The sequence below is a fragment of the Physeter macrocephalus genome, chromosome 11 (genome assembly GCF_002837175.3).
Source record: "Physeter macrocephalus isolate SW-GA chromosome 11, ASM283717v5, whole genome shotgun sequence".
NCBI lineage: Eukaryota > Metazoa > Chordata > Mammalia > Artiodactyla > Physeteridae > Physeter > Physeter macrocephalus.
Window position 1 is genome coordinate 172,519,421 of NC_041224.1, and position 16,216 is coordinate 172,535,636.

At 50.4% G+C, this 16,216-nt stretch overlaps 1 protein-coding gene across 1 annotated transcript in view; it reads right to left on the reverse strand.

Moving 5' to 3' along the window:
• Nucleotides 1–13,999, reverse strand: part of LOC102987530 (serpin A9) — a 26,321-nt gene extending 12,322 nt beyond the window's left edge. Inside the window, 3 exon segments of the mRNA XM_055088502.1 lie at nt 10,123–10,265; nt 11,874–11,953; nt 13,955–13,999. Coding sequence (XP_054944477.1) covers nt 10,123–10,265; nt 11,874–11,953; nt 13,955–13,999 — 268 coding nt within the window.
• Nucleotides 14,000–16,216: the final 2,217 nt, after the last annotated feature.

Below are 16,216 nucleotides of genomic sequence, written 5' to 3' on the forward strand. Positions count from 1 at the left end.
CACTGGGCCTGCGCGTCCGGAGCCTGTGCTCCGCAACGGGAGAGGCCGCAACAGAGGGAGGCCCGCATACCACAAAAAAAAAAAAAAAAAAGATGTAAGCAGAACAATTCCTAGGATTCACATAGCATGGGGAGATATTTAGGTTATAACCAGCCAGAGTGAAGAGACCTCATGGAACACCTGGGGCATTCAGTAGAGACCCTGGAAGTTTTGCATCTTGACATTAGGCTAAATTAACTTTGGTTTAAAGCTGTTCTAGGCACCCTAAAAAACCCTGAAAATATGCATTGACAGAATAAAGCAGTTTTGTAGGTAATTTAGTTCACTGTCAAAACCAATGTCAACACACCATAGAGGAAGACAACAAAACCCAGATCAAAAAATTGTAATGCCACAATGTCCAGTATCCAATCAAAAATTGTTAAATATTCTAAGAAACGGGAACATGTGATCCATGTCCAGAAGAAAAAAATCAGTCAGACACAGACATGACTGAAATTATGGAATTAACAGACAAGGACTTTAAAATAGCTATTTAAATATGCTGAAACAATAAAACATTGATATAATGTGAGAAAAATCAAATGTATAAAAAAGAATCAAATTGACCTTTCAGAGATGAAAAATTCAGTATCCAAAATGAAAAAGTCACTGGCTAGGCTTATGAGAAAATCTAAATTGTAGAAGAGGTCAGTAAGCTTGAAAAGAGAGCAACAGGAGCTATCCAAACTGAAGAGAGCAAACTGGGGGAAAAAAATAACAGTGTCGCAGTGACCTGTGGGACAAAATCAAGTAGTCTAACATACGTGTAATTGTAGTCTAGGCAAAAAGTGGGTAGGGGAGGACAGAAGAAGCTTTGAAGAAAAAATGGCCAGAAATATGTGTGTAATTTACACTATACAAACTCTACCTAAGTAAAATAGACTAAATAACATAAAATGAAATGAAGGCAGCCCTGCCATTTCTTTCCCTATGCGGTACGATCACACGTGATTTTCAGTCCGTCTAGATTGCCCTCGCCACTCTCTCACCTGACAAACTCCTTTCCACCTGCCAGCTCCAGTTCCAAATCACCCACTCACCAAGTATCCCTGGATCCCATAAAAGGTCTGTCCCTTCCTTTACAAACACCTGGAGCAAACCGGAGCATTTACATTCCTACGTGTCTATCTCCCTGGTCAGACCGCCTGGACCTTGTGTGGCTTCCTCCGCAACAGGAACTATGATCAGGGAGTGATGGGGAGAAGAAAAAAGGGAAATAGAAAGATGGCGGAGGCAGTGGGAGGAAAGGTGCGAGCCCCGAGGGCCAGGCTTTGCTGATTCACCCACGCCCAGGGGCTTTCGTAAAGACCTACAGTTGGCGAAACACAAGTTGGCAACCTAAAGGAGTATGGGGTTTTCCAAGCTTGGCCAATTGTCAGGAGAGCCTGTAGTCTTGTAAAAATTCAGATTCTCAGGCCCAACCTAGAACGGCAGAGTCAGACTTTCCAGGGCAATATGACAAGGCTTGGGAGTGGAGAAACCTGGGTCCTCCCTCCCCACACAGCTTGTGCCCTGGCCCCAGAGAGAAGCTCTCCGAGATTACTTTTGGCTCTGAGCTCCTCAGCAGCTGAGGTCTTGGACTTCCTGGAAAGCAAAGGCCTGTTTCTCCCCAGATCATAAGACCCATCTGGCTGGATCAGCAACGAAGCAGGAGCGGACCCCCATCCACGGTCCCATCAAGATGGAATCTTTGTCCCAAGTCCATCCTCCAACGTGGAGCCTCTCCTGCTGTGTCTGGGCCGCTCTAGACTCTTCCTTTCTGGGCTATAGGATCTCCTGCCTGCCTCACATATCTTTATGCTTTGGTCCCATTCCTGGTTTATGAAGATCTTCATATCACTTCATATACTTTTCTCTTTATAGGTATATATTTAATGTATGTTTGCTATTAACCGTGGAGCAGATTGGGTGCCTCAAGGCTGACCTCGCGATGCCATCTTAACCAGAAATGACCCTTCAGAGCCTCCCAACAAGGACCCAGCATTACCCACTGTGGACCTGTGTACCTGTCTCAAGGGGAAGGGCTGCCCAGAGCTCCTGGCAACCTCTTTTGCTGCAACATTGCTCATTTCTTAGCCTGCCTGGATGATCACCTGACTTTTAGGAATCTGAGTCAAGCTGAGGGTGGAGATGTGGAAGGGGGGGGCGGTAGATCTAGACAGAGGCCCAAGCCCTGAGGAATTTGTTTTTTTCTGACTGTTCATCTGTTTCTGGTTGGTTTTGGAAAGGAGGTCTCTATTTCAACATTATGAAACACACAGGCTTCCCGCTCCAGAAGGGATCTTTCTCCCGGGGGGACCCATTCCCCAGCCTATTCCAGGAATCTGTGAGTCTTTTGTTTACACCATGCCAAGAAAAACAACAGCCAAAATGTTACCTGTGCTGGAAGGACAAGCGGCTTTCATGGAAGTGCACACAGTACACTTCCCTCCCCAGCCTGGATGCCTTTAACAGCCATCACAGATATGGATGGATGTTTACCAGGTGCAAAGCAGATTCACATGCATTACATCATGTAAGCCCCCTCAAATACCCTGTGAGACGTCTCTGACAATCCCCACTTCACAGGGAGGAAAAACTAAGGATTGGGCCCAATGAAGTGCCTTGCCTAATGTCACAAACCAAATGCAAGACAGAGCGGGAATTTGAAGTTCAGCCTATCTGACGCCAGGGCCTCCTGCCAACCTCCAGCACCTTGAAGCCCCTGCCAAAGTCCTTAAAGTGAAAGGCCATTAAATGCAACACAGTATCTTGGGTTTGAGCCTGGAACGGACAGAAGGATATTAGTGAAAAAAAAACTGTTGAAATCCAAATAAAGTTCAGTTAATAGTAATGTACCAACATTAGTTCCTTAATTGTGTCAGATGCCTCACGGTTATGTAAGCTGCTAACCTTGAGGAATTCGGGGCCAGGGGAAGCAGAAACTCTGTACTATCTTCACAACTTTTCTGTAAGTCTAAAGTTATTCAGAAGTTTTAAAATTATTTTAAGAAAGAAGAATGGCCAATCAGGCACATAAGTCATGAACACGTTCCAACCTTGGCCTGAGACTCCGGGGCAGGGGATGGGGAAGGTGACTTCCATGAAACAACCTCAGGTGCTTTCTGCCTGTGACATGGACCCATGCAGTAGCGATATCCTTCCTTTAGCAGCTCTCCTTCCTGATCGCCTCAAGGAGGAAGTCTCTCCTTGGCGCCAGCATGTCTTTACAGCCATTGGGGGGCTGCTGACTTTCCTTTCTAACAAAGTAGAGCAGCCTTCAGGTTCAGAGGCTGCAGGAGAAAACGGTCTCGCTGGAATATAATCACCACCTTGGTTGTGTTGTATATTTTTACAATTAATTTTTATTTGTGTCAGGTTTTTATTTTTCGTTTTCTATATTTGGTTGTGATATTAATTTTTCTGCTTAAACTTTTTTTTTTTGCTTTTTTTTAAAACATGCATTGATTTAAAGATCAATCTAGGTAAATAATGGAATGAAAGAGATGGGGGTTCAGCCACAATCATAAAAGTGGTTCAGGAGTGGATGAGAGTTGGGAAATTGAGTGGAAATGGAAAGCACGTTTCACAAAGAAAAAGGGTGCCCTGGCCTTGGACTCTTACTGTCACACCTGATCACTGACGTGGTGACCCAGGAGGGTGGGAAACACTCTCTTGGCTGGGCCTGAGCCAGAGGAAGCCGGCCACGGGACCCTAAGCTCTCGCCTGGCTTTCCCACACTGGCACCCTGTCTGGCACAGACTCAAATGCTCAAAAAATATTTGTTGACTCAATGAATGCGTGGAAGAATGAACATGCAGATAAAACTCTGGAGTCAGTTCTGTCATTTCCAATATGAGTGTCAAAGTATTGTCTGAGATAGAAGGGTCTCGGAGGACCATCCAGGGCCACCCCATCATGGCACAAAGGGGAAATGGAGGCCTGGGAAGAAGAAGGTGTTTGCCCGAGCCCCACACAGTTTGCAGGAAAAGCAGGGCCAAGAAGGAGGGCTTCTCATCTGTGATTATCCTTGCCAGCATACCAACCTGTCACTTCCAGTGTGTGACCACACGAATGACCTCAGCCCAGGCAGACAGGAAACCAGCCTCCTGGCACCCTGCGTGTGCTTGAAAAGCCGTCTGCTTGGAAGCCACATAGAGGCTTTCTGCATTACTGGAAGGTCAAGTTGGATCACATCCCAGGGGCCTTCCTACCCTGGGATTGTGATGTTGGGCACTTCCGTCCTTGGCTGAGGCTAGCCTCTCTCCTCTCATCAAGTACACCCATTCGTGGGCATCTCCTGGGCCAGAAGTCTCCAGACACTGATCATACCTCAGAGACCACGGAAAGCAGAATCTCAGGGATGCCACCTTCCCAAAGAGGTCGACCTGACCACCACCGGTCCCTCCAATCACCCTGACCTGCTCTATGCAATGTTCTTATTTATTGATCACTCCTGTCGTTTGTTATCTGCCTCTGTCTCCCAGCCTGGAAGCCCCACAAGGGCAAGGAGTTTGATATATTTTGTTTACTGACGTTTCTCAGCCCCTGGAACAGTCCCTGGCACAGAGTGGACACTCGGCAAATATTTGTTGGATGGATGGATGGATGGACAAATGTTCCAGAGTCCTAGCTCTGTGGCTTTCTAGCTGTGGGGATTTGGACAGATTAAGTGATCTTCTTGAGCCTCAGTTTTCTCATCTGTAGAACGGAATGGCCACACTAACTTGAAGGGTTGGGGTGTCAGGGGTTTGGGGAAAGGCCCCATGCAGTGCCGGGCTCTTGAGAGGCATATAGTCAGTGTTGGTTACATCAAAGTCAAAACACATTCATCCTCTCATGAGGTCTGTCAGTCCCCAAACGTGTGGACTGGTAAAGTTTCTTAGAAGAAGTAGGAGTCAGCCTTTTCTGGACGGATGAGTAACACGTTGAAAGGAACTGGTGGGAGGGGGAGAGTATGGGGAACAAGGAGCATCCGGGCGGGCTGGGACGGCAGGAGCAGAGGCAGGGAGGTGGCGATGCAGACGGCGTGTTGAGGAAGCAGGCATGGCTGAGCCCCACGGCAGGCCTGCCAGGCAAAGGCACATGGCCTTCCCTCCCTGAGGAGAGGAGAGCTCTGGACGGGGCTGGCTGTGTCCGGAACATGGGTGATTTCTGGGACAGTCTTTCTTTTCAGCAAACACGTGCTGAGCATGTTCTCCATGATGTGCCCTGGCTCTGGGCCCTGGGGTCACAGGGACACCCAGTCTGCAGCCATCGGGACACTTAGCAGCACACGAGTTTGTCTGGGTCACCCTCCAGCTAAATGGCTGCTAAAGCTGTCCACAGTCCTTCAGTTAAAGACAAGCATTCTCCCTGTGGCCCACGAGGCCCCAGCCTACCTCTCCAGCCTCACCGCCCACTTCCTCCTGCCTTATTTTGTTGCCCTGGCATGTTCATCTCATTTCAGTTTTTTGTCCACACCACCATCCCACCTCAGGGCCTTTGCACATGCTGTTCCCTCTGCCTGGTACAGTTTCCCTCTGCTCCCCATCCCAGCTGCTTCCCCCTCTTTTTTGCTCAGGTGGAATTTATTTCTGTAGTGAAGAATGAAAATATGGCTGTGAAAGTAGGAAATCATATAGAAAAATATTGAAGAGGTGCAACAGTTCTTTTTAGAACAAAGTTAGTTAAAGAAAGATGAATAGGGCTTCCCTGGTGGCGCAGTGGTTGAGAGCCCGCCTGCCAATGCAGGGGACGCGGGTTCGTGCCCCGGTCCGGGAAGATCCCACGTGCCGCGGAGCGGCTGGGCCCGTGAGCCACGGCCGCTGAGCCTGCGCGTCCGGAGCCTGTGCGCCGCAACGGGAGAGGCCACAGCAGTGAGAGGCCCGTGTACCACCAAAAAAAAAAAAAAAAAAAAAAAAAAAAGAAAGATGAATAAAGCACTAGATATTAAGCTTCATTTCCATTTGAAAGACCAACCAGGGTTTTGTTGCATTTTATTAACTACGTGAGGAAAAATACACCCATATGCAGTTCTGATTAATAGCTACCGTTCAAAAACAGATATGCTCCCAGCATTCAGAGCTTTTCCCAATTGTCATGTTCCCAGGGCCTGATCCCCCACACTGGGTCAGACCCTCCTATTACAAACTCTCAAAGCACCCCATGACCGCCTTTCATCATGTTCACTAGAGCTCATGATCATACATTTATGTGTTGTTACTCGATTCATGGCTGTTTCTTTCACTGGATATTAACTCCATGAAGGCAGGGGCCAGGTCTGTTTGTATCAGCTTCTAGCCCAGGGATTGCTGCCCCATAAGTCGTTGTTTCATGCAGGATCTGATTGTAGCCCACATGGGGGTGGAGGGAAAATTCAGACCCAGGAGCCAACACAATGCGTGGAGGTGAGAACTTTACTGAAGGGCTTCTTCGTAGAGAAAATTCCATAAAGAGGTCATGATGGATTGGGCATTGAAGGATGAGTAGGAGTTCATTAGGCAGGAGGTGAGCATGCCCAGTAGAGGGGACAGCATCTTTCAACAAAGGAGGGGGTGCTGAGGCTCAGAGGCTTTAAATGACATGCCCAAGTCACCCAGCTACTAAGTGGCTTACCCTCCGGTCCCATGTCCCCAGTGGCATATGTCGTGGACCTGAGATGACTCCTGAGGGCTCTGGTGTTCATCTGGTGGCCTCCTACCTCCGTCCCCAGGCTGGTGCCAGGGAAATGGCGACTCCACGGGGGTCCTTTTGCTCCCACATCTGTGTCCTGGGTGCAGGACCTCAACCTTCTTGCCCTCCCCACCCTCTCAGAGAGAGGGTGCTTACTCCGGTGCTCCCCAGTCTTGACACTTAACACCCTAAACCAGCTCTATCCCTCTCCAGGCTGCCTTCCTTACCATCTTTTGTGGGGGGTGCATCTCCAGGGCCCTGCGGGTACCCAGGACAGAGGAGAAGGTGCTTATTGAATACAGACACGCGTACGTGTGCGCGCGCGCACACACACACACACACACACACACACACACACACACACACGCTAACCGGGACGGGGCAGCTCTCTTACCTTGAACTGGAGCTGAGGAATGACTAGCCGGACCCCCAGGTCTACGGGGAACCCCTCCCTTCCTGCCCAAACCAGATGTCACAGCTGTTTGCTGCCCGTGGTTAGGGACAGAGGGAAGTCACTTCACCTCTCTAAGCCTCACTTTCCACATCCGGCCTATGAATGTCCATTCTGACTGCTGGAGGGGAGGCTGAGACCAGAACACAAAAGGCACTGTGTGCTGTGACTGCTAGGGGCTGGCAATCGCTGCCAGCTCAGGCTCCTTAGTGTCAAGCCAGTGAGGCTCCCTCCTCCCCAAACATCGTCAGCGTTGGCTTTGGGAATTCACAGCAGGAAACAAAGGAGTCAAGCGCTTGAAGAAACCTCATACTCATATTCTTAGCCCTGTGAACACTGGTGCCTCCTAGTGGTCATATGCAGACCCTGCAGGGGCATGCTTTGCAGGGGCATGCTTTCCAGGGGCAGTGCATGGACCCCATTCACTCTTCAGCTGAGCTTGCTGACAGGTTCAAACCCCGGGGCTCTTCACTTTGTGCCGAAATAGTGGCTCTGGAGTCAGACAAACCTGGCATTGAGTCCTGACTGCTGCTACTCTAGGTTGCATGTACTCTAATGCTGGACCAGCCCCACTCCTGTTTTGCTGGGCTGAGTCCAGAGCTCCCATGTGGACCCTGCTGGGGAGATATCTGTGTAGCTCACAATGCCAAACCCTCAAAGGGGAATGAACCTCTCTGAAGCAGTGTGCTTGTTTCCTCAGAGCCCTAGAGGGGATTATCATTTGTCCTCAATCATTGTCTATTTCTATAAGGAAACAGCGGCACAGAGAGGGCATGGCTTTCCCAAAGACACTTTGTTTCTAAGATTAGAACCCGGGTCTCACTCATTCCGAACCCCAGGTACTCGTCTTGGCTCACAGCTTCCCCATATTATCCACCAACAGTCAGCAGACCTTGGGGGTGTTGTTTATTAAATCACAAAACCCCTCCACCTGCGGGGGGCGTGGGGGGGGGAGAAGATCACTGTCAAGTGGATGTGGGTGGGGCGTCTAATCCTGACATTTGAATGGGGAGAAAACTGACGGCCAGAAGTCAATGGTGCTGCCAGTTTGGACAGTGGTTTGGGGAGCTCATGATAGTGTGAGATTAGGTGAGAAAGTCCCTGTGGTCTCAATCCCAGGGAGACAAAACGTATTCAACCCCAGAACATAGCTGGGGTCTGTAGCAAGTCGGATTTCCCCCTTATCTCCCAGAAGGATTAACAACCTTTCCAAGGAAGAGCAGGTTATTCATTCCATTCTCCCTAATCATCAGCAGAAAGCGTTTGTTTATCTTGACCTTAAACGGTGTCTCCGTGGGCAGTGTCTGTGCTCCGGAGCCCGCGGCCCCCTCTGTGCCCTTCTCATCCATCTTCAGGGTAGCCTCGTGCACCGCCTGAGGGAAACAGAAGCAAAGTCAGTGCTTGCGAAGCCACTTGGAGGTCCTGGATGGGCAAAGGCCAGCAAGAGGCCCAGAGAGGGAGAGGCCTCTGCCAGAGTCACCCCACACAGCAGTAACTCGGCTGGTGCCAGCTGCCCCAGGCCTCCTGGCTTTTCTGCTGTCATCACTGAAGGATGCTCAACAAGTAGATGCAGCATGAAGGAAAAAAAATGATGCCGGGGGAGCATCAGTTACAGGGAGGGGAACAGAGTGGGGTTTGCTATGTTTCCCATGCCTTACAGGGAAGCATCAATGGTAGTAATGGCCGAAAGGCTACCCTGAACTTTAGCTAGATGGAAGGGAGACGGTGGCATCCCTGGCCCAAAGCCTCCAGCCCGCTTCACACTCCTTTCATCCTCCTGGTGGAATGTTAAGAAGGAGTCAGATTCCAGGGTCTGATGACTCAGACCCCGGATCCGCCTGAAAGGCATCAACAGCTGTGACTAAGTAATTGACACTGGGAAATTGATGGGCTTCTGTGAATACTGATACATTTCATTCCATTCTACAAAATGCTAACAATGTTACGGCAAGCCTAGAGCTGATGTTTACATATAGAATGGCAGCTATCAACACATCTGATGGCGGAAAAGAAAAGGGCCATTGAATTCAATAAAGGCCTTATAGGAAAGGGGCCGGTGGTATTGAATGTTTATGCAAAGTCTGCAGCAGGAAAACTTTTAAAAGCAATAAAATTCTATTAACTGTCTTTCTTCCTGTTGCAAGCTAGAAAATACAGCTGAGTGAGCCACCTACTGTCAGCTCATCTTGGCAACTCAGATCCTTCCTAGTTTGGCTTGAATTTAGCCCCAGCCAATCCCCACCCACTTGGGCTCCACGCTTTCCCACTTCCTATCCTTAGGCCACGCTGCTCCCCCTACAGGAAGATCTTGCCCGCACCCTTCTCTGCTTGCTGAAATCTTCCCCTTCTCAGTGCCCTTTAAGCCTAAAAGTAGGGTTTCCAGATAAAATACAGGATGTCCAGTTAAATTTGAATTTCAGATGAACGATGACATTTTTAGCACAAGTATATCCCATGCAACATTCAGGATATACTTATACTAAAAAAATCATTCATCACTTCCCTGAAATTTGAATTTCACTGGTGTCCTGTGTTCCATCTGCTCAATCTGGGCACCCCACCCCGAGTGGTCCTCTCTGACTGCCGCCAATAGGCAGGCGCTCAGCCTTGCTGGAGACCACGGAGTCCTTTGCTTGCTTATCTCTACGTTACGTAGAACATGTTCACGACTTAATCCTCACAAGCCGGGGTCAGTTCTAGGCCTGATGAATGTTCCAAGCCTCCATCCATTGTTTGTTGCATTGAATCAACTTCCAAAGTAGGACCAGGAGACTGATGGTTCAGATTTTAAAGACTAGAAACACGAGGCTTGGGAGGTTATGTGATTTGCTCAGGATCGTACGGCTGGTTAGAGGCGGAGCTGGATTCGAGCCCTGCCTGACTGGTGGGTGAACTCTTGGCTCGCACAGCTGCTGGGACAGTGGCTCTGGCCTGGGGCTGTACGAAGGCTCCCTGTGCTGGAGGGGGAAGCGTCGGGCCAGGCAGGCTTACCTCACCCACTTTCAGGCTTCGATGACGGGAGATTCTGGTGAGATCACCGTGTTCCTCAAAGATTTTGGTGATACCCAGGTAGGAAAGAGTCTTCTTCAGGTCGTGGTTTCCGGTGATGAACACCCGGGGCACAAACACGTCTGTGACCCTAGGGAGTAGAAGGTGACACAGATGAGCGGCAGGACCCTGCCGTTTTTCCAGGCAGGCTTTAGGGGAGATGAGGAGGAGGCATTTGTCCTCCCAGCCCCTGAGGTCTCAGACCTTCTCTCTATCCACAGAATGAGGAGAGGCTCCTTAAGCCTGGGATGGGGTTTTAAAACACCCATGCTCTCTGAACTGTGTTCCTATGTCCTATCAAAACTGCCCGTGCCCTCATCCACAGAAACTTCCTCGAGTCGCCGTGTCTCAGGACGCCTTCAGCGCAGCCATGGAGGGTCTCCCCACTGTAGCCTCAGCCGTGCCCAAGCCCTGAGCTAATCGTGACCCCAGCAATCTGGTGCTAGAAGCAGCAGGGCCCTGAGATCGGAAGCCAGGCAGAACTGAGTTCAAATCCACTCTGCCTTCCATGAGCTCTGTGACTTGGAGCAAATGATTTCACCTCTCTGAGCCACTTGGATGAAAATTATGACGGGAGCACCCACGGGACCAGAAGAGGGCTAAAGCGAATGCGCGGAAGGTTCTCAGCAGCGTCAGGGATCAGCAAGTGTTCTCCCCTTGGCCTTGAAGGAGCAGCTTCACATCCTCCGTGGGTGGGACCTGCGTTGGCCTCCCTGCCCTGGGCCTGGGGTCAGATGTCCTGAGGCACCTGTGGACCCTGGATTCCTGTCCACCTGGTCGTGGACCCCATTTCTTCTTGCCTCTCCAAGGACCTCATTCCTGCCTTCGTTTCCTTTTTCTCCTGCACCGTCCATAAATGACATCTACTGGATCACCCTCCGGGGCAGACTGCAGGCTCTAAGAGCCCCCATCCTCAAATCAAAAGCAAAAGCGTCTCCCTTGGCCCCTAGTCACGCCTCCAGCTTCCAGCCCATGTCTTTTCTTTCTTTCAGGACAGAAGCTGCCTCTACCTCTATCTCCACGTTCTCCCATTATTGCCTCAACCTATTTCTCCAGAGCTGCCACTGACCTGCCTTGCTAGAGCCAGCAGCCAAATCTCCGAAAGCAAGCTTTCAAGGGGGCAAAGGAGTTCCGCGAGTTATATTTTTTTCTTCTTTTTTTTTTTCGGTGGTTACTTTTTTTACGAGTGAAGTGGGGAACCATAGTAGGATTTTGAACCGATGAGTGACATGGTCTTGATGTGGGTTTAAAACGATCATTTTGTGTGCTCTATTAATCATATACTCTTGGTGGTGGGGATGGGAGTCGATGCCAGGAGACCATGTGGCAGCTAGTGAGTGCAGCGGTCAGATGCTGGGAGTCATAGAGGTGGCAGGCAGAGGCCAGACTCCAGCTATATCTTAAAGTAGGGCTACTGGGATTCCCTGGTGGACTGAATGAGGGGCTGAGAGAGTGATCAAGGCGGACCCCAGGGTTTCTCGCTTGAGCGCCTGAAAGGATGGAGTGGCCATGGAATAAGATCAGCAGCTTGAGGAGTCTTCATGGGGGGAGATCAGGATGTTCACTCTGGACATGTTGAGACTAAGATCTCATCAGGCATGGGGAGAGATCCTGGATAAAGCAGATGGATATGCGACTCTGGAGTTTGGGAGAGAGAACTGAGGCTAGGGATAGAATGATGTGGAAGTCGTGGTCATACAGGTGGTGCTGAAAGCTCTGAGGCTGATGCACGCACTCAGGGGTGAGTATCAATGAAAGAGAGGCGCTCAGTTCTGAGACCTGGAGGAGAACGGGGGCAGTGAGGGAGACTGAGCAGGAGAGAGGTGAGAGGAGGGGCCCTGGAAGCCGAGTGAAGAACACCTCTGAAGAAGGTGGGGTGGCCAGCTGGGACAAATGCCGCTGACAGATTGAGAAGGAAGGTCTGAAACTGGCCCAGGATTCAGCCACATGGATGCCCTTGGTAACCTTGGTGATGGAGGTCTCCGTGGAGAGGTGAGTGCAAAGGCTGACTGCAGTGGGTCTAAGAGAAGATGGGAGGGGAGGAGCTGGGTACGGTGAGAAGAGGCAGCTGCTTGAAGGTATTTACCTGCAAAAGGGAGCAAAGAAATGGGGCAACAGTGGGGGAAGTAAGGTCAAGAGAAGATTGTTTTTTGATGGGAGAAATGAGAGCATCTTCCTATCTGATGGAAGTGATTCAGTGGAGAGCAAAAACATTTGCTGATGTAGGAGAAAAGGGAGTTTCTAGGGTGATATTTTTGAGTAGTGAGGGGAGACTGGGCATAAATGGGGAGGTTGACTTTAGTTCATGACGAAGTGGGACGGCAGACGCTGGAAGGCAGATACACATCCCAGTAAATTTGTATACGTGTGATGGGGTACCCAGGCTGGGAAGGGACCCTCAAAATTTTTACGGAGAAAATGGATATATCAGCAGTTTGGTGTCTCCTATAGGTAGAGCTTTCTATTTGCCTTTGAGAAAACTGAGCCTTTCCTCTGGGGAACCCACCACGGCAGGTCTCTGTGCAAAAAGCAAAGCAGAGGTCTTTCTTCTGAACAGACAAGAGTCTAGGGTGTAGTCACCCACAGCCTAAATTCCCAGGTGTCCTGCACAGACAGGTAGTTGGGGTGTGTCATTTAGGTGTGTGTCTGTTGCCTTGGTCTTCTCCTGGGGAAAAGGTGAGTTTTCCCTTCAGCCTCTCCTGCAACACATGCAAGAGTCCGTCCCCTGTGCCCTCGCCTAGAGAGGACCGATGCAGGGGTCTGGGCTTGACAACTTGTCCTTCAGACCCAGTGAGCGCAGAGGGTAGGAACGTTGGGCCCTCATTCAGATGAAACACACTTTCCTCCTTGGGAACCATGGGCGAGACCATTGCCCTGCATAGTGATGCAGAGTTTCCCGTGAAGGGTTGGACTTTACTGCTCCCAGTCATCCTGGGGCCAGAAGTGACTGGGGAGACAGGACCTCAGCTGGGGTGAGAAGAACACTCCTCTCCATGCTGCTCCTGGCAGGGACGCCTGGCTTCTAGGCACGGAGATGCTGGGAGCAGCCCTAGCATGGTCGGGGAGAGGCAGACGAGGAGCTAGCTGGGAGGGCGCTCTGGAAGGGACCCTGAGAGCAGCCTGTGCCTGGACTCCATGAGAGACCACCTCCACGCGCGGTAGGTATCCCTGGGCCCAGACTTGCTGGCCTGCAGGAGATCTCAAAGGGCTTACCGCACACTCGGGTGGAGGAGCAAAGGAAGGAGGGGGGGCCGCTCTCCTGAGACCAGAGAGATGGCGACAGTCCCCCAGGAACATCTGTATGTGGTTAGTAGTGGCCTCGTGGTGGTGTCAGCTCCGGGGGCTTCAGAGGGGCTTGGTGAGGAGAGCGTGAAGCCCCAAATATTGGCACCAGGGCTTCAGCCCATGGAAAGTGGTCAGAAATGACTGGGAGAAGGAGATGGGGGCGCTAAGCATGCGAGTCCCACCGATACAACTGCCAGGTCTCAAGCCACCGTGATTTGAACAATAAAGGACGTGGGATCTTCTGAAGTCCACGTCTCATGAGGCCAGGACTTCTGGGTGAAATGGGGATGGGGGAACTGGAGTCCTTCCACCTTCCACCTTCCTTTCCCCTTACATATCCCTCAACCCCTTAGGGAGGTCCCCAGGACTTCTCTGTGGACCTAAAACTCTGTAGCGCTCAGGCTGGACACCACCAGTCTCTTTGAGGGCATGCCTGTGTGAAGGGGGCCCACGCCTTCACCTTCACCCGATGCGCTGACGTCCTGAGGTTCTCACCTGAGAGTAGAAGTAGGAGGACCCGATCTGCAGGACACCCGTCATTCAGCAAAGCCAGAGGCTCAACAGGTCTGAGAACCTTGCAGCTCTGCCTCTTCAGCCCGTTAGAAGGGGAGGGAGAAAGGGCCTCACTCTCGTGGCATGTGCCCTCTGAGGGGTAACACTCTGCTCAGGCACGTTTAATTCTCTCAAGAGTCTTATGAAATTGGCATCGTACGGCCACGTCATGGATGAGAAAACTGGGTCCCAGCTAAGGTTGGAACCCAGACTCTTGTTTCTGTCCCAGGCGCCAGACTTTGCCAACCTGAGGCCCCTGGTTTGCAGCAGGGCGGATCAGGGGGTGCTGTGTAGAACCCAAGGTGTAGTAACCCTCTTGGGGCCAGCCATTTAGCCTGCTGCTTTTCCCTACCCTCTCCCGCCCCCTCCAAATAGTGACTTTATCTAAAGCATTCAGAACTAGAATTTCTCTCCCATGAGCTTGCAGCGAAATCTAGATATCTGAAATGCATTCTGCGATTCCCCCGAGGGTGCGTTCCCATGTGAAGGAGCCTGCATTAGTTCAGTTACCACCCATGGACAGCCCAGCTCAGTCCTAGCATCGTCTCTGCCTCTCTCAGAACCCTCGTCAGCTCCTGACAGCACGTTGGGCATGGCAGAGGTTCTCAATAAACGCCTTTTGGATGGAGAATGATGCTGGGGTCAGGTGGAAGAGAGAGCAAAAGGACCAAAGAGGAGGACTTCCTGATACCGTTTCTACCCAAGTGCAAGCTGCCCTTTCCACCTCACGGACCCACCGAAACGGGGCAGGACCCTGTGGTCCTCGCCCCCCATGTCCTCAGCCTGCCTTTTGTCTGTGGAAAAACTTTAGCCAAAGAGTAAGTTTAATCAGAGAAGTGAGAAAATGCAGAAACAAAAGAAAACGGTCAAATGAGAGCAAATAACAATAGTTTAGTCATTAAAGCAAAGGCAAGGAGCGTTAGTTCCTCAAGGACTATGGATAATATTCTGAATCGGACTTGCTGAGCTGTCTTATAGACGCTGACGCCCGCACCAGGTGGGAGACGTTAACTACATGATGACCAGTCTGTAGCCAGGACATAAGCTGTCATAATTCTGAGAACTGGCCTCAAAGGAATGGGAACAAACTGACCCTGGAACTGAAGACTAACTGTACTGAAAACAGTGATGATGACACAGATAAGACCACCGATGACCCATTTCAAGATGACGGCCAGAGCTGACCGTGCTGTTTCTGCATGTAGCTCCGTCCCTCCATCTATTCAAGCTCTTGCGCACTGATTGGGGGCGGGGGTCGGCCTTTGGTCAGGAGTCCCCCCCGCCCCCTCCCCCACCCCATCGCTGGCATCTGACAGAAAGCAAACTTTCCTTTCCATCAACTTGCCTCTTTTTTGGCTTTTGAGCGACGAGCAGCTAGACCCTCACTTTCGGTGCCACTGACCCTGTCGTAGCCCAGCAACTTTCGAGATACCTTGAAGGTCTACGCTGACGTCAAGCCCCCAGGCCTTAACTCTAATGCTCTCACCTTTCCTGAGAAAAGCTATTAGGAGGCAAGTGCCCGGGAAGGATTCTGGAGGCTTACCTTAAATCTGTTCTAACTTTATGTTTTAAAAGAAAATTATTTACTCGCTTTGGGTCTTCAACTATTATCAGTATAACTTACTTGGGGCGCACTTCACTGGTTTTATTGGGACACCGCAGCTGGAAACAGTCTATGTACAGTGAACAACGCACGGCCCCCTTTGGCACTCCAAGTGCTTGCCCTCCCGCTTTCCCTCTGCCTCTGATTCCGTCGCGCCTATCCCTTCCATACATAGCGCTATTCAGCCTCTACGTACAAAAGCCAGAAACCATGAAAGGAAAGATGGATATAAAGTAATATAATGTTTCAAAACTCTGCACAGCATACAGAAAATAAGGGCCAATCAAAACAGGAACATGTGTGCATGGAAGAGACCGAATGGTCTTCACAATGGAGACTTCTTAGGCATCAGTAATAACCACGTACGTTCCTTAAAGGGCAGGTGAGGAATGTGGAGAAATACGCATTGAAGCATCGTGAGTGGGGTCTGGCTTTGCTTTTCTTCACCTCATTCTCTTTCTCTTACTTTCTTCTTTACCCTTATCTCTGCAGAACAAGGCACTTTCATACATACTGTTGACACAAATTCAATTAACTTTCAAGTTAAGAAGAAAAAAAGGAAATTTTACTCAAGCCAAACTGAGGATTATCCCCCGGGAAGC